The sequence below is a fragment of the Hemicordylus capensis genome, chromosome 1, assembly GCF_027244095.1.
Source record: "Hemicordylus capensis ecotype Gifberg chromosome 1, rHemCap1.1.pri, whole genome shotgun sequence".
Taxonomy (NCBI): domain Eukaryota; kingdom Metazoa; phylum Chordata; class Lepidosauria; order Squamata; family Cordylidae; genus Hemicordylus; species Hemicordylus capensis.
The window spans coordinates 78,974,813-78,998,185 of record NC_069657.1 but is presented as its reverse complement, the minus strand read 5'-3'; the positions used below and the strand labels follow the sequence as shown (position 1 = coordinate 78,998,185).

The following is a 23,373-nucleotide window of genomic DNA, read 5'->3' as shown; positions in this document are numbered from 1 at the left end:
CCTTGGAGGCCATGGACCAGGGTTCCAAGGTCCAGGGGTTAGAGCGCCTCTGCCTGTAGTCACCTCTGTTCCAAGGTAAATAGCCCCAGATGCTATAGCCTTGCCGCATAAGGAAGGTGTTCCAGGCCTCTGATCATCTTGGTTGCCCTCTTCTGCACCTTTTCCAGTTCTACAATATCCTTCTTAAGATATGGTGACTTGAACTTTACACAGTACTCTAAATGTGGCTGTACCATAGATTTGTATAAGGGCATTATAATATTAGCATTTTTATTTTCAACCCCCTTCCTAATGATTCCTAGCACGGAATTTGCCTTTTTCACTGTTGCCGCGCACTGAGTTGACACGTTCAATGAGCTGTCCCCCATGACCCCATCTCTCTCTCTCTCCTGGTCAGTCACTGACAGCTCAGACCCAATTTGTGTATATGTGAAGTTGGGGTTTTTGCCCCAACATGCATCACTTTACACTTGCTTACACTGAACTGCATTTGCCATTTTGTCACCCACTCCCCCAGTTTGGAGAGATCCTTTTGGAGCTCCTCACAATCTGTTTTGGATTTCACCGCCCTGAATAGTTTAGTGTCATTGCAGATTTGGCCACTTCGCTGCTTACCCCAACTTCTAGATCATTTATGAACAAGTTAAAGAGCACTGTTCCTAGTACAGATCCCTCAGGGACCCCACTTTTTACTTCCCTCCATTGTGAAAATTGTCCATTTATTCCTACCCCATTTTCTGTCCTTCAACCAGTTACCAATCCAATCCACCAATCCACAAAATCTGTTTTAATGCAAAAAAAAGGGGGGGAGGGGGCGGGGAGCAATTGCTACACATTATTACAGAGCGTTTCATCTAATTGGCTTCTGTCAAGTGAAAATGCATTCTTCCTAGCATGGGATGTTTTGTACTTGGGTAGGGGGAATGAAGTTGCTGTTTTTCTCTTGCCAGCTTAATACAAAGGTTTTAGTACATGCCTACAATAAATATGTGAATTTAAAAACCACTTTTAAAAAGTAACCTCAGACCTTATGCTACATTTGTTAAGAAACCCAGATTATTTAGAAGATTATGGGAGGAGAGCTGGTCTTGTGGTAGCAAGCATGACTTGTCCCCTTTGCTAAGCAGACTCTGTCCTGGTTCCATGTGAATGGGAGACTACCTGTGTGAGCGTTGTAAGATATTCACTTTAGGGGATGGAGCCACTCTGGGAAAAGCAACTGCATGCAGAAGGTTCCAAGTTCCCTCCCTGGTGGCATCTCCAAGTCAGGGCTGAGAGAGATTCCTGCCTGCAACCTTGGAGAAGCAGCTGCCAATCTGTGTAGACAATACTGAGCTAGATGGACCAATGGTCTGATTTGGTATATGGCAGCTTCTTATGTTCCTGTTTAGGAACTGAAATTGTTTACAGTCATCCCTTGCCAATCGGGTTTCCCCAATCACGGTTTTGAGTATTCGCAACTGGGAAATTGTGACCAGTCTCACCAACCACGACCTGAGTATTCATGGTTTGGCAAGATTTTTTGTTATTTGGGGGTGGGGGGGGTTGTTGCAATTTGGGTGGGTTCTGAGGTTCAGTCCTCTCATTCCTTTTGCTGACCCTGCCGACTACTCACAATTTAAAATGATTTTTACCAATTGGGGGGGGGGTTTCAAAAGTACCTTTTCGTGATTTTGGAGGGTCAAAAATGTACAGAGGTTCAATCTGTGTACTCCTCTTGATGACTCTTCACAATTTTAAGGGAGTTTGGGGGATTTGGGGCTATTTTTGAGCATTCCCCCCCCTGCATTTTTCAGTCTTTTCACGACTGCAGTTCCCCTAACCCCGTTTCCCATAAAATTTAATCAGTGCCTCACCAAACCTGAATTTGCCAACGGCAAGATTTTGCCAGAATGATTGGTGAGGGATGACTGTACTTAGTTATAACTAAAGAAGCATAAAAGTGCATATAGGAAAATCATGGCCTCAGCTGCACAGGAATCTTGAATTGCTGGTATCCCATTCACAGATTCTTACTGATCAAAGGCAAAACAAACTGGCCCAAATTGGTACCTATTTGCAGCAAAACTGTGTAGGGCTTTGCCAGTGAGGATCCATTTTTCCTCCTCCCTCCTTTGATTGTAGGTAGTTTCCTAGAACCCAGGCCAGAGCTCACTCAAAGCAGGTCATCAGAACTCACTATAGGCATTTTCTCTTGCATCCCTCCAGTATGGGAGCATTTACTTAGCCATAGGGTAAAGTGCATAGATTTTAGATGCATAGAGGAAACTCAAAGAAGGCTATCCTCACTCCAAGAATGACTCTGAAACAACAACTACAGTTGATATAGAGAAGAACCTCATTAGTCCAGCACCCGTGGATTTGCGTATCCATGGTTGGGTAATGGACCCCCGACCTTGGCATACATGAGGAGAGGGAACAGCAGAAAAGGGGTTAAACCCATGTATCCACAAGTCAGGGATGGCCAGAAAAGATCTCAGAGGTCATTTCCAGCTGCCATTTTGAATTCGGGAGCCATTTTATGGCTCATTTCTTCAAAAAAAGTGGGGCAAATGGCAATTTTCGGACAATTTTTTTACTCTCGGGGGGAATATTAGGATTCTTTGCAGGTAGTAGAGCATGGTAGGGCACTTTACTTCGCCCAATTGATCCTTTTGGGGGACGATTTGGGGTGGTGCAGGAACCTAACCCCTCAATTTGCATTCACTTTAATGCCCCATTATTTGTGGGTTCGCTATCTTCTAGGGATGTGCGAACTGGTTTGGGAGTTCGGTTTGGGGGTTCAATGGTTCTAGGTCAAACCAACACACACACCCGGTTCCATCCGGACTGGGACCAGACCCCCCGACCAGTTCGCATTTTTTTTAAAAAAATTAAAAGATTTTTTTTTACCTTTCTCCCCTCCGGGGGGGGGGGGGTAGGCTCACTGGGGCAGCGGCAGGTGTGTGTGTCTTCGTAGGTTTCCCCTCCCCCCACCAGCCTTCAAAATGCCTTCCTCTGCCCCGTTCTGGCCTCTGTATATTTACTTGGTGGCCATTTTGGAAGCCACTGTGCATGCGCAAATGGCCTCTGTGAGGCCTGGCATGGGCCAGGGACTCTCAGAGGCCATTTGTGCATGTGCAGTGGCCATTTTTAATTTAAAAAACAACAACAAAAATGACCGCCGCACATGTGCAAATGGCCTCTGCAAGGCCCTGGCCCATGCCAGGCCTCACAGAGGCTATTTGTTTGCACATGTGCAGCAGCTTCCCAAATGGCTGCCATGCAAATATACGGAGGCCCAAATGGGCCCCAAAACTGGCCCGAACAAGCTGGAGGGAGGCATTTTGAAGACCGGTGGGGGGAAGGGGAACCTCCGTGACCCCCACCCCCCACCCCAATGAACTCCCCCAGAGGGGGGAAAGGAAAAAAATATTTTTTTATTATTAAAAATAATAATTTTTAAAATAAAAATAAAAATTCGTGAATCCCCTGCCCCCCAAACCAAACCGGGGGGTGGATCTAGGGGGTGAAAAACTGAACTGGGCCGGTCAAGTTTGAGTCCAGTTCGGACTCAAACCGAACTGGGCCAGCTGGTTCCATGCATACCCCTACTATCTGCAGCCTGCCTTGTGAAACGGAACCCCTGTGAATAACAGGGTTCTCCTGTACTGCTTTTCAACAAAAGTCTCCAATGTGGTTTACACAGAAAGATAAATTAAAAAATAAGATGGTTCCCATACCTGTGAACATGTCCCTGTTTCCCTATTCACTTCTTGGGAAATAGGGACATGTTGGCAGGTATTGACTTCCCTGTCCCCAAAGGGCTCACAGTCTAAAAAGAAACTGAAGGTAGACACCAACAGCATCTACAGGAGGGATGCTGTGCAGGATAGGGCCAGTTGCGCTCCCTCTTCTAAATATCATAGAATCACCACTTTAAGAGGTGCCTCTTTGCAGGGATAACTAGTTTGGGGGAGCAAAGGGATGGTCAAGAATGCTAAGAGGGGACTGAGGACTTTGCTATACACATTAAATACTTGTACAGGTAAGGTAATTAATGTTCTTAGTTGATCTGCCTTATTAATGAAGCTTGTTTGACATTTTCATACTTATTCAGAAAACGGGGCAGATCCTTTTAGAAAATACTGCCTTTTTGGATTAGGTCAAGCCTTCCAGTCTGCTTTCTGGCCTAGTTTTCTTTTCCTGTCCAATAGTGTGTTGCAGGAAAGACTGGTTGGGAAAGAGATCAGTACCAGGCCAGCTGAAATCCGCAAGGGAGATGTTCCTCAACCTCCTGCACACATGGTCTCACCCAGCTTGCTTCCTGACCAGGAAGGAAGCTATGGAGTTGACCAGGCTCCTGGGAGGCTGAAGGAGTCTCCTACCTGCCTGACTGCACTGGCTTATGCTGCTTGTTCTGGGGTAGAGGTGTGAGTCAATGAGGCTGCTTTAAACAACAGATGCCTTTTAAAAATAATTAGCTCAAGCTATAGGATCATAATATACTATGACTGTATTGTCTGATACTTTGCTGTAAAGTTCCAGTCTGATGAATGGGAGGGCAAAAGGAGGAGCAGGAAATATTTTGCAGGGAGCACCCTCTACCCCATGCAACCCTTTTGAGCCATCCCTGCCTCACCCAGAATAGCAGTGTTTCATCATGAATATTTTGCTTTTATTTTGCACTTCTTTTACTTGTTTCTTTGAAGGCTACATACCTCCCTCACCAGCTGTTGACTGCATTTCAGCAGTGGACAGGAACATTGTTTTTCCCTACTCTTTCTCCATCTATTATGCACAACTGGTTCTAAATCAGTGCTAGCATAAGTAGTGCTAAGAGGAAAGTACTCCCCCCACCACCACACACACACAAGTGATCTGGAAATGTGCTCAAAATGCCCTGTTACCCATATTCTTAGCAATTCGTCAGTTTGAGTGGCTCAGCTATTCATGCTACATTCATAAAATCTGTCCATATCAGTCCATATCCCACTGTGTTGGGACTAAAATGATTTCCATTTTAGTATTTGCTCCATCTTTGTAGCACTGATAATTTCATTATCAGTCCCATGCTGCGTTTTTCTCCACTGTTTCTTTTTAAACATCCAAGCAAAGTTACTGAAGGGCCATATAGTGAATCATATTCTCATATTTCCAATTACATTTAACACAGATTTCCAATAAAAGACCTGTCTTCTTACATACCACCAACAGTGGAACAAGTCTGCCTTTGTTATTTCCAGCACTTAAATTATGATGCATTTTCTTCAATGCTAATCATGTCTAATACCTTCTACAAATACTCTTATGATGACTTCCTTGCAGATTAGAAGAGTGCAAGCCTATTAGTCCAGTTACAAAGTTCTATGACTAGTTTTCTTCATGATTTATCTGCTTGCATATGTTTCCTATTTCCTCCTAAGCCTCATTTCAGTAAATTTTCTGTGTACTATGGTCTATAGTATTGTCTGTGGGCAAATTAAAAGGTTACAACCCCCATGTGGGAGATGAGGCAATAGCTCAGAGGGAGAGCATGTGCTTTGCATGCAGAAGGCCCCTAGTTCAATCCCTGATATGCCCAGGTAAGTGTCAGGACCCACCCTGGGGCAGGATCAGAGTCCCAGGATTCCCCATTATGAAGAAGCAGTGGATGTCCTCAGATGATAAGGCCCTGCCAGAAGAGCCCACGGAGATTACCCCAGAACCCCTAGAACTGGAAACCCCTGCAGAGACCCCATTCCCAGGACCACCACAGGAAACTCCTTGTGTCTCCTATCTAGTGGCTCCAGGAATTACACATTTATCCCAGCACTGAACTCCCCAACGGAGACCCCAGGGCCATCAAATCCCACTGCAGTCACCCCCACCATGACTCTTCCTGAGGATTCACCATGATCCACCAGGAACCATCAGACACAGAGGCACCCCAAGTACTGACCTAAATCAACACCCCAGGGGATCCCTCAAGCCCCAAAACTCCAAGCTCCCACACAGAGATAATGCTGGGTCAGGGAGACCCCCTTAAAGTTAGACGTAGAAGCCTAGCTGCCCAACACCTAGTGGGTCTTCTCAGGCGGATGGGTCTACTTAGGAGCAAGGCTTGCTTTGCAGCAGGCAGGGAGAAAAGGGTGTGACCCTTTCCCAGCCTACTTAAGCTACTTCCTGTCTATTTTATCTCCCCCCCCCCTTTTTTTTGTTTCCTGAGCCCTGGCTACCAAAGACTGTAGACAATACCTCCTCTGACTATTGACTGTTTTAGACAATATCTCCTCTGCCACATGCTCCTCAGAGCCTACCTAGCCATACCTGAACAACCCCAGGGTGTGACAGGGGTCAGTCATGCCCAGGCTCCGGAAAGCTGCTGCCAGATACTGTAGACATACACTGCAAATTTCCAGGAGGTGCCTCTATCCAGTTTCAGAGGATTCCTCCTCCACCTGTAGCCCCCTAAGCTGCATCTCTCACTGTTTCAGATGATCTCTTGTTTTGACCCACAGAAACAGCTTTTGGAGGCATCAAGAGGCTGTAGTGGAGAGGAAGGGGTGGTGAAAATGGCTTGTGCTAGTGTGCTAGTGCAGTACTACTGTGGATGCTACCCAGTAGGTCTTCTCTTCCGTTGCTATACAAAGAGTCTTAGTTGTCCAAAGATGTTGATTTTTATCTTTGTTTTCTTTCACAAACTTTGCTATAGGATATGATCAATTAGAAGAAAATCAGATATTTCTGAAAAGTCTATGCATTTCCCCCCACAGATAGAAATTTATAGAAGTGGCCATAAGAGTATCCATCTGATTCTTTTTATTGTTGTTTCATAACTAGTCCTCGTAGCCCTCTTTTAAGTTGGAGCCATCCACTTCATAGAAGCCTCTTGTCAATTGTTCTCTGTTTGTGTTCTTCCATTTCTCCAGTGTTTCTTACTGCAGTATCCCAGGTGTCTCCATTGCATTAAAGATTCACAGATGGATAGCAGCTAACATATAGTCTTGATCTTTATGCCATTTCTAAATTTCTTGCAAGTTGCTTCAAGAATAGGCTGCTATCCATCAAGAATGGACTGGTAGCTGTGCAACAATATTTTATAGCTGAATCACTGAATATTCTCCCATCCATCTCCAAATAATTGAAAACATTACTATTTCCATCAAATTGTGAGCTATAGAAATGATGTTAGTGGAAAGCATTTCAGCATTTACCAGTTCACAGTTATTTAAGTGTATCAAGAGATAAGATTATATGAAAGAGATGAGGTGGTAGATAAGACTTGAAGGCTTTAGACTGTAGATTAGCCTTCTTATCAGTAGGCTACTGTTCAAAGCAATTGAGTTGGCAGGTCTATCTAGCAGTCAGCCAAGAGCAGGATATTAACACTTAAACAATTCCAGGCTTGCAGAATAATACCTGAAGACCATGGTGTAGTTAGCGAAAACAGTTCAAATCTTTTACTACAGTCATCACAAATGTATGCTGAGCCCTTAATTGACCCAAAGATTAAAAGTTGCTGTGGTTAAAAAAGAAATCTTTCTGCAGACCTACATAAGGAGACGGCTCTTTGTGTACATTTCTATACTATGAAGTGTTTGCGGTGTGGTTACACAAATGGTTCTTGTTAATAAAAATGGAAGCTATTGTAATACTTGCTTAGAGAAACAGATTTTATTAAATATTTGCAAGTCAAACAGCACATATTTCTAGAATGTGGCTGATCTTCCAAAGTAAGCTCAAAATACAATAATGGCAAAATACAAAGCAATAACACACAACTCTTTTTGTTAATGTACCAAGAGTTAGGATCTAGCCCATAATCATATTCATATATATGTAAATACCATGCAAATAGCATGGCAAGTAACTGATTTAAAGTCTTCTGCTGATCTAGGTTGCTTCCAGATCAGTCAGAAGTCTAGCTTAACTGTACCAGCCTGGGGCCCTGTAGTGAATCATTTGACATCCTGGACATTTGCTGTTTTAACCCAGATAATCCCAGGCAAGTCTGCTGGATTCAGGTTAACACGCTGCTTTTAAAGACTTGTGTGAAAACCCTTAGAACACCTACCACTACCATTGCTTGATTGATTAATTGCTGTCAAGTCAGTGTCAACTCGACCACATAGATAGATTCTCTCCAGGATGATGTGTCTTCAACTTAGCCTTTAAGGTCTCTCAGTGGTGCATTCATTGCTGTCGTAATTGAGTCCATCCACCTTGCTGCTGGTTGTTCTCTTTCTTTCAACTTTTCCAAGCATTATGGACTTCTCAAGAATTGCCACATAATGTGTCTGAAGTTTGATAGTTTGAGCCTGGTCATTTGTACCGCAAGTGAAAATTCTGGATTGATTTGTTCTGTGATCCATTGGTTTGTTTTCCTGGCTGTCCATCGTATCCTCAAAAGTCTTTTCCAGCACCAAAGTTCAAAAGCATCAACGCTTTTTCTATAATGACCACTACCACTATCATTCATGTATGTACCACTTTAGAGTATTCAAAGCACTTCATATGTTATTGTATGGCCATCTTTATTATTTATTTCAACATAGAGGTTCTCAAAGGTATGAGAAAATTGTTCCTTGTCCCAAAAGTTCCCATCATCTAAAAGCCCTGCACACACACACACACACACACACACACGGAAAGGGCCACCTCCAACCTCAAAGGCAGGATGCCTCTCTGAGTACCAGTTGCAGGGGAGTAACAGCAGGAGAGAGAGCATGCCCTCAACGCCTGCCTGTAGGCTTCCAGCGGCATCTGGTGGCCCACTGTGTGAAACAGGATGCTGGACTAGATGGGCCTGCAGCAGGGCTGCTCGTATGTTCTTATGGACACACACACATGGACACATGCACATACCACCCACTCAGGAGACACCAGTGTCAGCCACTGGAGAGACACAATGATGGGCTGAATGGGGACAGTTGCTTTACCCCTGCTAATATAAGAGAGCCACCATTTTAAAAGGTGCTTCTTTGCGCAGTTTTCAGGTGTACAACAACAGCCTGTTGTCTCCTGCAAACAGTTCTTTACAAGAAACCTGTTGGCTAGGTAAGTATTATTATCCCCATATTGCAGAAGCGAATGAGGCTGGGAGAGTGTGGCACCTCTAAGGTTACCTAATGAACTCATGACAGCAGCAAGATATAAACATGGAACTAGATCAGCCACTATACTTTCTCAGCTCTGTATGAAAAATGTGTGTTCTATGGTTCTTTGTCTTTCTGAAATTAGTGGAAGATCAGGGAAAGTCCCTTTTCAAGGGAACATGACAGATAAAGGTTTATGTATATTGTGTGGTCTTAACAGCATTTTAGAAAGGGGGAAACAGGGACAATGTGAATTAATGCAATCATATATATATATTATACTTTGTACATCAACCTTGTTCTTCCACTTACCTTTCAAAAGAGCTTCTTTATATGCTTGGAAATTGCAGTAATAGGCCACTGTCACAGTAATAAAATGTTGCATGGAAAAAAGATAGTTGTCACTTAGAGTAGTCATAAAATAATATCGATGAACACTGGGATACAGAATAGTAGCAGTTTAATAATAGCCATAAAATAATAGTAATAAACATTAGAGCAATATATAGTTCACATAAGTCATGGGCCAAACTCTTGGGCTAAAGGTATTGTAAAAGAAGCACTGATTGGTCAAATATGCACCCCCTTGCCTCCCTCCTGAGCCTCTTTTCCATGGCCCTTCAGTCTTCTCCTTTGCCATTCTGAACTCTGTTCTCCTGGCCTTTCATGCCTTGGAGTTTTTTCTCCTTGGATCCCCTCCATGAATTGGGACTCAGATCTTCTTCTGTGTCTCAAGGCCCATCACCTACCGTTGTGGCTGTCCCCATTACTCCTTCACTTTTCATACTTTCATCTACTTTCTTAGAGTGTTTTTTACAAGTGTTGCTAAGAACAACTTTTGGTTTGGATGCTGTTAATGCAGAATGGAAAGTGGAATACACTTTTCAGTCAAATGTGTATTCTAGTCAATGTAGCTTTTAAATTTGATTTATGCACACTAAAAATGTAAAAACTGATTTGAGGGTCATTTGTTTAAGCGGCCTTGGTCAAGCAATCAGAATGTAACTCTGCTCTCCATCAAATTGCCTGTTGAATGAATGACGGGAATGGAAAACTCACAGGACATCCTTAACAAGGAGGTGCACTTAGAAGCAGTTTGGAAAGCACCTTTTTAACATGGTGTGTGGTTCGATCGTCATCATATCTCTTGGAGATCTATACCCTATGAGAGTGGTCCCTTTGATTCCCCCTTAATTAACATAGCTCTGCTCTGCTGATTTACTGTTCCGTGAAGAAAAGGTGTGAATGAGCAGCAGGGACATAGCAAGTTTGAAGTGGGCCCTGGGACAAGAAGTGAAGATGGGCCCCTGCCTCCCTCATATTCTTCTTCAGAAGGGTGTGAGGAGGAGAGCAAAGGACAAGCTGTCACCCAGCCAGCAGGCTTCCCCAGGGACATTTGTTCCCCCTTGTTCAAGTATAGCTATGCCCCTGAAGAGTAGCTTTGATGCCTCTTGATCAATGGCTATAGTGGCTATGAATGTGACATGTGAATATAGTTAGAAAGGGACTCTTTCATTTTCAGACGCTTTTGTTTTGTTATGGTTCGGAGAGATCAATTACTATTCAGAGAGGCCTATGAGAATGGCAAAATTGTAAGATGAGATCTTGAGAAGCGCTAAAATAATGGAAGAGTTGAATCCCTGCTGGTATGTTTCCCAACTATGGGAAACACCTATATTGGGCAGTAGCAATATAGGAAGATGCTAAAAGGCATCATCTCATACTGCGGGAGATGGCAATTTTAATAACTTGTTTTATATTTTTATCGTGTTTTATCTATTTTAACCTGTACACCACCTAGAGATTTACATAGGTGGTATAAAAATAAATAAATAAATAAATAATAATAATAATAATAATAATAATAAAAGATATGAAAGATATGAAAGACAAGAAGCTGAAGAATGAAAACACCAAACAGTATCTGATCCAAAAATACCACCTAGATTCAAGGAAAATTAGAGAAGTCCTGGAAATAATAAAGCAGCAAATAAAAGCAGTGTCAAAGAAGATTAGCAGATATGAAGCCAGAATTACACAACACAGGCAGAATCTCCAATTCCAGTCGAATCAGAGACGTTTCTACCAAAGCATAGAAGGAGAAACTGCAAGAAACATAGAAACACCAAATAAAGAAGAAACAGTGCAATTCTGGGGGAAATTATGGGACAATCCAATAGATTATAATTAAAAAGCAGGCTGGATGAAAGAGGTCAAAAAATGTAACCAACAAATGCAAGATCTCATAATAACACCAGAATTAATAAGTGAAAGAGCAAAGAAAATTAAAAATTGGACTGCGCCAGGCGACAATCAACTGCATGGCTTTTGGCTTAAACACCTAACAAGCCTTCATAAACAACTATCAAAACAGTTCAATCACATTATGAAAGGCGGTGATATTGAACAATGGCTAACAACTGGGAAAACTCATCTCATTATGAAAGACCCAGCAAAAGGTGCAGTTCCAAGTAATTATAGACTGATAACCTGCCTGCCAACCATGTTCAAATTATTAACTGGAATAATAGCAGATGAAGTGATGCAAGACTTATTAACTAACAAACAGCTTCCAGTTGAACAGAAAGGAAATTGCCCGAACACCGTAGGCACAAAAGACCAGCTACTGATTGACAAAATTATTTTAGAAAACTGCAAGAGAAGAAAAACAAATCTAAGTGTTGCATGGATTGACTACAAGAAAGCCTTCGACTCATTGCCTCACACATGGATACTAAAATGTTTAGAAACAACTGGTGTCAGCAAAAACATTCAGATATTTATAAAAAAAAGCAATGAGCATGTGGAGTACACAGTTAAAAATCAATGGCGAGGCACTTGGACAGGTTAGCATTAGAAGAGGCATTTTCCAAGGGGACTCACTATCCCCTCTATTGTTTGTAATCGCCATGACCCCACTTTCACAAATACTAAACAAAACAAGCCTCGGATACCAAACATCTAAAACATCAAGTCAAATCAACCATCTGCTGTACATGGACGATCTGAAGTTGTATGGAAAGTCCCAGTCAGAAATCGAATCACTGCTAAACACTGTCCGTATATTCAGTAGCGATATAGCAATGGAGTTTGGACTAGACAAGTGTGCTGCATTAATAATGAACAGAGGGGAAATAACAAAAACAGAAGGAATAGAACTGCCCAATGGAAGCAAGATCAAGAACCTGGAAGAGAAAGAACGTTACAAATACTTGGGCATTCTCTAGGCTGATAACATCACAAACACTGAAGTTAAAAGAAAAACTAGAAGTTTTCATCAGGAGAGTCAGAAAAATCCTCAAGTCCAAACTCAATGGCGGGAACATCATACAAGCCATAAACACCTGGGCTATACCTGTTATTAGATACACTGCAGGAATAATAGACTGGACCCAGGCAGAGCTAGAGACGCTAGATCGTAAGACCAGGAAAATCATGACCATCAATCATGCTCTGCACCCCCGCAGTGATGTAGATAGGCTCTACTTCCCTCGCAGCTCAGGTGGAAGAGGAATGCTGCAAGTCCATCAAACAGTAGAGGAGGAGAAAATAGGCCTTGAAGAATATATAAGGGACAGTGAAGAAGATGCACTTCAAATGGTCAGGAACGCGAAACTATTCAACACCAATGAAACAAAACAGGCCTACAAGAAAGAACAAGTCAAGAACCGAGCAGAGAAATGGAGAAATAAGCCCCTGCATGGTCAATATTTACACAATATAAGTGGAAAATCAGACATCACCAAGACCTGGCAATGGCTTAAGAATGGCAACTTGAAGAAAGAAACAGAGGGTTTAATACTGGCTGCACAAGAACAGGCACTAAGAACAAATGCAGTAAGAGCAAAAGTAGAAAAATCCACAACAAATAGCAAGTGCCGCCTTTGTAAAGAAGCAGATGAAACAGTGGACCACCTGATCAGCTGTTGTAAGAAGATCGCACAGACTGACTACAAACAAAGGCATGACAAGGTAGCAGGGATGATACACTGGAACATCTGCAAAAAATACAAGCTACCTGTAGCCAAGAATTGGTGGGACCATAAAATTGAAAAAGTTGAAGAAAATGAAGATGTAAAAATATTATGGGACTTCCGACTACAAACAGACAAACATCTGCCACACAATACACCAGATATAACTGTAGTCGAGAAGAAAGAAAAACAAGTCAAAATAATCGACATAGCAATACCAGGGGATAGCAGAATAGAAGAAAAGAAATAGAAAAAATCACCAAATACAAAGATCTACAAATTGAAATTGAAAGGCTGTGGCAGAAGAAGACCAAAATAATCCCAGTGGTAATTGTCGCCCTTGGTGCAGTTCCAAAAGACCTTGAAGAGCACCTCAACACCATAGGGGCCACAGAAATCACCATCAGCCAATTACAAAAAGCAGCTTTACTGGGAACAGCCTATATTCTGCGACGATATCTATAACCATTGACAATAAAATTCTGGCATCCCAGGTCCTTGGGAAGGACTCGATGTCTGGATAAAACAAACCAGTCAATAACACCTGTCTGACTATGTAAACAAGAAATAATAATGATGATGATGATGATGATGATGATGATACGTGCAGTACCAAAAGAACTTGAACACCATCTTGACATCTTGGGCATAAATAAAATTACAACTCGTCAGCTACAGAAGGCCACACTACTTAGGACAGAATGAATACTATGACGCTATCTTTAATTCTTCTTTAGTTATCCTAGACCCTTGGAAAGGGCCCAATAATTAAAGTACCAAATCCAGTCAATAACATCTGGTAGACTGTGTGTAAATAGCATCATCATCATCATCATCATCATCATCATCCCCTCATGAAATTGACCAAAGAAAACCACATGGCTCTGTGGTCACTAGGAGTTGACACTGACTTGACGGCACAACTTTACTTTATATTTCAGATCAGAGGTACTCAAACTTTGTCACAATGAGCCTTCCCAATTCAGAAATCAAGTTATCTGAGCCTCCAGAAGAGTAGCTAATACAAATAAAGTAGCTGCTTGGTCAAAGAGCCACAGGTTGTAGAAGTGGGATGCGACCCTCCGCCCACCCCGACTCCCCCACCCCCCACTCTTAAACCATGCATGAAGGTACAGGAAGGCTCCACAGGTTTGCCTCTGCCCAGAGAGTTTCAACAGCTTTCATTTATGTAATGTTGCTTTAATTTTTGTGCTTAATAAAAATGTCACATTGCCCATAAAAATATCATATTGGAATTCTGGCAATGAATTGGCCAAGTTCAAAGGTTGCAAGGAAAGAAAACATTTGTGAAGTCCTTGGAATTAATCCCCCTGCCCTCCAACTTTGCAAATCCTCAGTCCAGAAAACTAGTAAAAGTTCACTCCAGACTGAACTTTGGGGTAATTTCCCCCCAAGAATGAATGTATGTGTGCATTTAATGTTGACGAGTGTTTTTCTTTTTTATTATTAGTTTTATTTGTAACAAATTTAACAGAGTTTTTAATATAGTAAGCACAGTCACCCCATTGTTTATCTGGAACAGAACTAAAAGAAAGAATAAGAGAGGGGAGGGAAAATCATACAAAAAGAGCAGTGCTAAATTGTCTGGTGTTGCACAAATAAGAAACTGATTAATGGAAACAGTGGCTGACATCCTAACTAACAAACTGCATGTGTAAGGATGGGGTGCAAGCAGAGGTGTAGCTAGGAGAGAGGGGTCCCGTGTTTGCCCCTCTCCCCGGTGACCCCTTGGAGGAAGGGAGATAATGAAGAAAATAGGGAGGGGTGGAACTGGGGGGCCCTCAGGAACTGGGCCCCCCAGGTTCTTTGAACCCATCTGCTCAATTATAGCTACCCCGCTGGCTGCAAGGATGTCACTGGGGCCTGCACAAAACTCCCCCAGTCCCTCTTTGTGCATGCTGTTGCAAAAGTGGGCAAAACTCCCCAGCTCTGTCCATGCTCCAGAAACAATCTGTAAGAGAGGAACCACATAACTGATCTTCCGAATCAGAAAATGTCAGTGGCCCAGGCAAATGTCGCCAATGAAGTGGGAACCTGGGGTAATTTCCCGGGATAATTTCTAAAGCAACTTCCCTCCCTCCGCCCCGCTGCAAAAAGACACCCGCCCACCAAACCCATAGTAACTGGCATGAGCCAACTGCCAGAAATGTTATCAGTGCTTCATCCATTGCTAAAGTCACCAATGCCCACAGAGGGATGACAAAAATACCTAAAAGAAACAAATAAATAGCAAATAACCCTCTGATGCCACTTGCCCAGAGCCAGCAATGTTAACTGGGTGAGTGATTAAAGGCAAAGCTGTTAACAGAAGCATAGTTTGCTGCTGTGCCTCCCCATACCCACATGCACACATGAAGAGAGCATATGGTGGATCAAAAAAATATGGATGAGTACCATGTTTTTCCTTAATGACGTTTGAAACCGACATGTTTGTTAACTGGTGTTACTGGCAGTTATAAACCAACAGATACTAAGCACTGCTGTTAGTGTTGCCAGCACATAATGAATTGAGCACACACATAAAAGAAGCTATACAAGAAAGGTGTTGGCATGGCACCAAAATCTGTAGTTATTAGCTGTTTGGTAAATATGTGCATGAGATTATGGGAGCTTGGCTGCAGATTCGGAACATAATTTTACTAATGGATTGATTCCCCATTTAGACGTGTGCTCTATCTGATCTGATCTCTTTCTCTCATTTGTTGCAGGTGTGCCTCTGTGCACCATGGTGCAGACCTGCCAGCCACTAGCATCATCATCACCTTTCACAATGAGGCTCGTTCCACCTTGCTCCGTACAGTGAAGAGGTAAGGCACCTTTTTCCTCCAGGAGATGAAGGCTACAGCCCTTTGCCTACTTATTTCAAAGTACTGTAAATCCAATGAAGTTTACTTCATAATACAAAGAGTTAAGTTTAGGCTGTCAAGCACACTGAATGGGAAGAAAGTCCCACTGGGTCTTACATCCGAGTAAATGGAGTTACAATCTGGCTCTTAAGCTCTTTTGATCTAGGTCTGCATTTGTACTATAGGCCACTTGCTCACCAGATTCCTGCCTATGCAGAATTAATCTGTGTTATCTGTTGTTATTATTATAGATATCGTCACAAAATATAGGCTGTTCCTGCCGGGTTTTCTGGTGGCCTTGTGGGGTGCTGCCACAGCCTCGGAGGAAAATCTGGTGGTTCCCCCTTCCCCCACCGGTTTCTTCCCGTTCTCAGAAGGGCAATTTTGGCCCATTTGGGAGGCATTTCAGCCATTTCTAAGGTGGAGGTGGCCATTTTGGAGGCCACCACACAAACACACTGGTCATTTGCGTGGCCAGGTGATTCCCACCCCCCACGGTCACAGCAACAACCCCCAAGGCCGCTGCTGAACCCTGCGGTAAGTTGATTTTAAAAAAAACACAACACCTGAGGGTCGTACAGTCCTTAGAGACATATTTTTGGGTGACACTTCCCCCACTCTGGGGGAAGAAACCCTTCCCTCAGAGAGCTTCTGGGGGAAAGTGACTGTGTTTAAATTCCCTCTCTCACACACACGCACATGCACACACTAGCACTCTACAATATGTTTGTATTAAGGTATGTACAAATAATACCTAGAAACTTGGAGTCGCAATGGTTTTTCCTCATGCTGAGTGAATCTGGTCCCTCCTGCCTTCATAATGCCTCTGCTACAGTACTTACAAATGATTCCACCACAGATTCAGCTGCCATTTTTGACCCTTTTTATATGCTTTTGGAAGTCTGGCCACGTTTTAAATTAAAAACAATTCAGAGCCACTTGTTTATTCAAATAATGAAGAGCTCATTTGTTGCTTTATTTTGCAGGGTTGGGGTGGGAATGAAATCAAAATTGTCCTTTAAGCAGTCAACCAGGTCGGGGTAATGCTTTCTCTATGGACATTGAGGTGAGGAGTAGGGGAGAGAGAGAGCGCATCTCAGCTGGAAGGCAGCTGAGAGTACCTCTGGCAGTGATGCATTATTCATTGAAACTATTTTTCCTCACTCCAGGTCTTAGGGTCTTGCAGAAAACTGCACTGTGAATAAATAACAGGTTCTTTCGAGTGCATCTGAGCTAGGCTTCATGAATACAATGATGGTTTTGCACAATGGTGAAGATAGATCAAATCTCTTGCAAGGAACTGTTAGTCTTGGGAAGGTTGCTCTTGGGGGACGTAAAATTTCTGTTCTCAGCAATAGGCAGTTAAGCAAGGTATGGCAGGCTCAAGACATTTTTATGCCACCTCCCAAAAGAAAAAAACAAAAACAAGTAAATAACTGACCATCTGCTGGTCTTTAATGGTGTCTAGAATCTGCCACTTGAGGTGGGCAGCTATATTATGTCTCAAGACACAGCCAGCCCTGAGGCAGGGAACTGACAACAAACATATACCACCAGCACCTTAGTTCCTAGCAATGTCTGTCTATCTATCTATCTATCTATCTATCTATCTATCTATCTATCTATCTATCTATCTATCTATCTATCTATCATATTTTTATACCACCTGATATGTATATATCTAGGTTGGGTACAAAATTTAAAATATTGGCTGAACTATTTGGGACTCAGTAGTACAATGCATGATATATACAACTTTAATATAAATATATTGTCCCTCATTTCTGAAATGACAGGTTTGAAGTCTACTTGGAAGTCCGCCTCCTCCATTATGGTTGTTGTTATCATCATTGTTGTCATTTATTGTTTTTAAAGCACCACAAATTGCCAGGAATTCCAGAAACTGGTTCACTGTCTCTAATTCTAGTAGCTAGCATCTAGAGTGACATCAGCAGAAGATAGGGATGTGCACAAACCAGCAATCGGCTGGTTTGGTGGCGGGGGGTTACCTTTAAGGAGTAGGGAGGGTACTTCTGGTCTGACCCTGACCAGGGCGGCAAGGAGGTATGCTGCTGCCCCACACCAGTGGTTTTGGAGACAGTGCCAGCGGGGAAAACGTGTTGGTGGGGGGGAAGAGCACCCTTCCTGCTCCTTATAGGTAACCCCCCCCCACTGCTGAACTGGCCCAAACTCCAACCTCTGAACCAGTTCAGCAGTCCGGAGAGGACCCCAGCAGAATTATTGCATCCACTGCCTCCTTTCTGGGTAGCAGGTCATGGTTCCTGAAAAGGTTGAGGGACCCTTGGCAATAATGTGGGGCTGGTGGCATTGGTGGCTGCAAGGGGGAGGGGGGAAGCCTAGAAACCATGTTGAGGCATCTTTCCACTAGCAGAGCTTGATTCGTTTTCAGGGCTCTTCTCCCTGCAGCTGCTCCCGCTTTTTTTAAACCAATGGTCCCTTGACTGTCAGCAATAGCTTTTCAAGAAGTTTGATGGTGTGTCAGGTGGGGAGGTGATGGTTGCACTAATTCTGCCTTCCATGTGCTGAATGCTAGCCAGCTAAAAGTGGCTAGGTAAATAAAATTGGTTAAAATACCTTTCCACTTGGAAGGTTCTTTTTCCTCATCCTACTCCTGCGTGAATGAGAGCTGATTGTTAGAATTGACAAAAAAGGCACTCTGTACTTTGATTGATTGATTGAATTTTTATACCGCCTAGTATAGAAATCTCTAGGCAGTATACAAAATTAAAACATAATATAAAATAGAGAACATTTAAAATTCATAAAAAGATAAAAATCACAACAGATAAAAACACATTAAAATTTAACATTTGGTCCCAGTTGAAGGCCTGGGAAAATAGATATGTCTTCAGGGTTCTCCTAAACACAAACAGAGAAGGAGATGCTCTTATTTCAGTAGGGAGCTCATTCCAAAGCCCTGGGGCAGCCACAGAGAAGGCCTGGTCCTGAGTCGCTACCAAACGAGTTGGCGACAACCATAACCAGACCTCTCTAGATGATCTTAATAGGTGACAGGGTTCATGACAGAGAGGGCGCTCTATTAAGTATCCTAGACCTAAGCCATTAAGGGCTTTATAGTTAATAACCAGCACCCAGAAACATATTGGCAGCCAGTGCAGTTCTTTCAAAATCGGTGTTATATGGTCTCTTCGGGTAAACCCAGAGACCCATCTGACTGCTGCATTCTGTACCAATTCACAAAGTCAGGTGCATCATTTCAGCGTCCCAGACTAAGCTTTGGTGAACCCTGACTCTGATCAAACCCTTATTCTCTCCTATGGCACAGAGAGCATGAATCCAAACCCTTCCCCATTATGATAAAGTAGAAATGATGCCTATACTATAATTGACAGGAGGAGTCAAGGTTAACACAGAGGACTAGTGGGCAATCATCCATGAAATCATATCTGCCAGAGCTTACAGTCAGAGAAATGTTTGAGGTTGCCCTTCAGCACAGTGTTATAGTCCAACCAGATGGTTAGGGATTGCATGGCAGCTACAAGATCGAGAGGAGCTGGAATATAGTTGGGGACAAGATTGTTAAACATATAGAAGAACAGGCCTTGCTGAAGGAGAATCAGCATGGCTTCTACAAGGGCAAGTCTTGCCTCACTAACCTTTTGGAGTTCTTTGAGAGCGTCAACAGGCATGTGGATAAAGTTGATCCGGTTGACCTAGTATACTTGGACTTCCAAAAAGTGTTTGACAAAGTTCCCCACCAACGGCTCTTGAGTAAACTTAGCAGTTACTGGATAAGTGGACAGGCTCAATTGTAAATTGGTAACTGGTTGAAGGACAGAAAACAGAGAGTAGGAATAAATGGATAGTTTTCATAATGGAGGGAAGTAAGAAGTTGGGTCCCCCAGGGATCTGTATTGGGACCAATGCTTTTAAACTTATTCATAAATGATCTAGAAGTTGGCAGAAACAGCAAATTGGCCAAATTACCCTAAACTATTTAGGGTAGTGAAATCCAAAGCAGGTTGTGTGGAGCTCCAAAAAGATCTCTCCAAAATGGGTGATTGGGCAACAAAATGGCAAATGCGGTTCAATGTAAGCAAGTATAAAGTGATGCATATTGGAGCAACCCCACCCCCAACTTCACATATACAATGATGTGGTCTGAGATGTTGGTGACTGACCAGGTGAGATATCTTGGAGTTGTGGTGGATGACTCATTGAAAGTGTCAGTGTGTAACAGCTGGGAACAAAGGCAAATTTCATTCTAGGGATCATTAGGAAGGGGATTGAAAATTCAAATGCTAATTCAGGAGAACCTCATTATACACAGATTCTATATCCACAGTTTCATGTATTCATGGGTGCCTGACACCCAGTTTCAATATCCACAGATATGAAAGGGTTAAAACCCACGTATCTGTGATTCCTAGAGGGCTGGAAGTGACTCCAGAGGTCACTTCCAGCCACCATTTTGTCCGTGGTGACCCCTTTGGACTTTAGTGGGCATATGGGAGGCATTCTTGGATGTTTTAGTGTTTGGGGGGTAGGTTTTTTTAAAAAAAGTATTGGAACCTAACCCTCGTGTTCCCATTACTCTTTACCTGCAGTAATCTGCAGGAACGGAACGCCCATGGATAATGAGGTCCACCTGTATTATAATGCCCTCATTCAAATCTATGGTGCAGCCACATTTGGAGTATTGCGTACAATGATATGGTCACCATATCTTAAGGAGTACGTTGTAGAAATGAAAAAGGTGCAGAAGAGGGCAGCCAAGATGATCAGGGGCCTAGAACACCCTCCTTATGAGTCAAGGCTTCAACAATACCAGTCGCAGGGGAGCAACAGCAGGAGAGATTGACTCAAACATGTCTGTTAAGGTGATACAGCCCCATGTGGGAGAATGGGGCTATATTATTTCATGTTTCATGTGGGGAAGTTGTTTCTGACATGGTAGATTGTCTGGGGCTCTTGCACCTTAGCGGTTTGGATCTTTTTCATGGGACTGTATAAGCAAAAAGTTCCCTTCTGCTCAGGTTTGCTTGTTGTTCTTAGTTTCTGGTAGAAATGGAAAAACTCCAGCATGGTTTTTCAGTGAGCTTGAGGTAAGCCATGTGTCTCAATAAAATGGATCTGAACACACTAGACTGGGCATGAATTATTACTGTGAGTATAATTGCTGCTGCATTCGCCTACACAGCCAGTGTCCTTACCACTAAGTAATTACTGCAAAGTGCTATGGGGTACATGAGGTATGAAAAGGACTGCTCTGTTCCAAATATTGGCTCCTTGCAAGTCTGCACAGCTAAATCAGGCAAGCGGGTGGGGTGTGAAAATTGCACTGCCTGCTTATTTTATGACGGTGGGTCACGGTTGTTCTGATACAGAGCTGCTTTCTGTCCAAAAGCACAGCAGGTGGATTAGGCCTTCCATGACAATTAGGGGCTGATTTGATTTTGATTAATTAGCCATTCAAATAGCACCTGTTGAAAATTACGTATAATTAAATTGTTATAGATGATTACATAGTTGTTTTCCTAAAGAGAAGTGTAATGTCACTTTGGGGAATGGTGGTAACAGAGAAATCCAATTGATGAGTACAGTGAAGGCCAATGCAGTATCTTTAAAGCTGGCTCATGAGTTTCTATGCCTGACTTTAGTGGCTTCAGGCCCCGTGAGGTCTCTTTTTCTAAGATTCAACCTGTCTCTGAAATCTGGAAGCTTTTGAAAAACAAATATGCAGACAGAGCTGGTGTAGTATGGTAGCTAAGAGACTGAGCTCAGAAAGTCCCTGGTTTGACTAGGCAAGCCATTCTCATCTGTAATGTATGGACAATAATACTGACATCTCTTACACTGTCATTGTAAGCATTTAATAATTGAATACACTTAGTATATTTCATTCATATATAGCAAAGCAACTTGTGATCAGTGATTAAATATGCCAAACAATATACGTATACTTTTTGTGAACGATGTCGTCTGTAAATTTTGTAAACAATATTGTTTACAAATCATACTTAAAAAAAATTAAAACCATCACAATAACAGTACAACAACATACAAATAGAAGCAGCACAGTAAAAGCAGTCAGATCTCCATGGAAAAGACTCTCCAAAAGCCACTGAGGAAGATCAGGAGGATCGAAACGTGTTTGGCTGGGACTGCTTTGACTACATACTCTTCAGAGGAATTCCAACAATAAGAGCACAGACTTTTGGCAAGCTCCAACACACACAATTGCAGTTCACTTTTTAACTTACATTTTGTAGGAATGGTAGTATAATTATTTTATGGAATTTTATTTGATCACTAGTATTTTTTAGCCCGTTACAATAACGGGCGCTAGCCTTCCCTTCCCTCCCCCCTCCCCCCCCCTTGCCTCTTTCCTCTCCCTTGCCCCTTCTAATTTTTTTCCCCCCCATCCAGTTTCCCTCTGGGCTCCGGGCCCGCCGCCACCATTCTCCCTCCCGCCCCCGCCTGCCTCCATGCCCGCCTGCCTCCATGCCGCGGCAAGGACCCCGGGGCCGGGCGCCGCCGTCTTTGGAGTTTTTGGCCAGCGCGGGCCCTTCGCTTTCGGCCTCCGTGCCACCGCCGGTCTCCCCGCCCGGGCCAGGGCTGCCCGCTACCGCCGGCCTCCACTCCGGCCCCCCACCGGCCCAGTCTCTGTCTCTTTTGGCCGTGGCGGCGGCTCTGCCGCTGCCTCGGCCAATTTTCTCCGCCGCACCTTCCCGGCTTCTTCTGGGCGGCCGCTTGGCCGCCCAACATGGCCGCCAGGTGCCGGCGGTTGTGTCTCTCTGCCCTCCCTGCTTCGCGCATGCCCAGAGCGACCATCGGAGGCACGAACACACGCCTTGGTGTCCGTCCACGGACGGACACCAAGGCTTTTATTAGAGAGGATTGTTTTTATCATTGTGATTTCACATGTTTGCAATTTACATAGTGAAAATAAAATTGTGGTTTCCATGTTCATAACAGATCAGGATCTATATTTATTTATTATTATTTACTATTATTAAAACATTTATACCGCCCTTCCAAAAGGCTCAGGGCCCATTAAAATCAGTTAATAATTAAAACAAAAATTATAAAGCATAAAACAACGATTAACAATTAAAAACATCATAAAACAGCAATTAAATAATCAGAACAATTTAAAAACAAGTTTTAAAAAGCTGAGAAAGCCTGGTTGAAGAGATGTGTTTTTAGGTGTTTTTTTAAAAATTGCCAGAGATGGGGAGGCTCGTATCCCAGCAGGGAGCGCATTCCACAATCTCGGGGCAGCTACCAAGAAGGCCCGTCTCTGTGTAGCCACCAAACGAGTTGGCGGCAACTAGAGACGGTCTTCCTCAAGTCACCTCAATGGGCGATGGGGCTCATAACGAAGAAGACGCTCTCTCAAATACCCAGAGCCTAAGCCATTTAGGGCTTTATAAGTTATAACTAGCACTTTGTATTTTGCCCGGAAACCTATTGGCAGCCAGTGTAGGTCCA

The 23,373-nt window shown here is 43.1% G+C and overlaps 1 protein-coding gene across 2 annotated transcripts in view; it reads left to right on the top strand.

The window, feature by feature from the left end:
- The window catches only part of GALNT16 (polypeptide N-acetylgalactosaminyltransferase 16), a 245,242-nt gene that overhangs the window by 147,319 nt on the left and 74,550 nt on the right, over positions 1 to 23,373 (top strand). For both annotated transcript variants that reach the window (XM_053272781.1, XM_053272790.1), the window contains exon 3: positions 15,760 to 15,858. In XM_053272781.1, the coding sequence (XP_053128756.1) occupies positions 15,760 to 15,858 (99 nt within the window). The remainder of the gene's footprint in view (positions 1 to 15,759; positions 15,859 to 23,373) is intronic.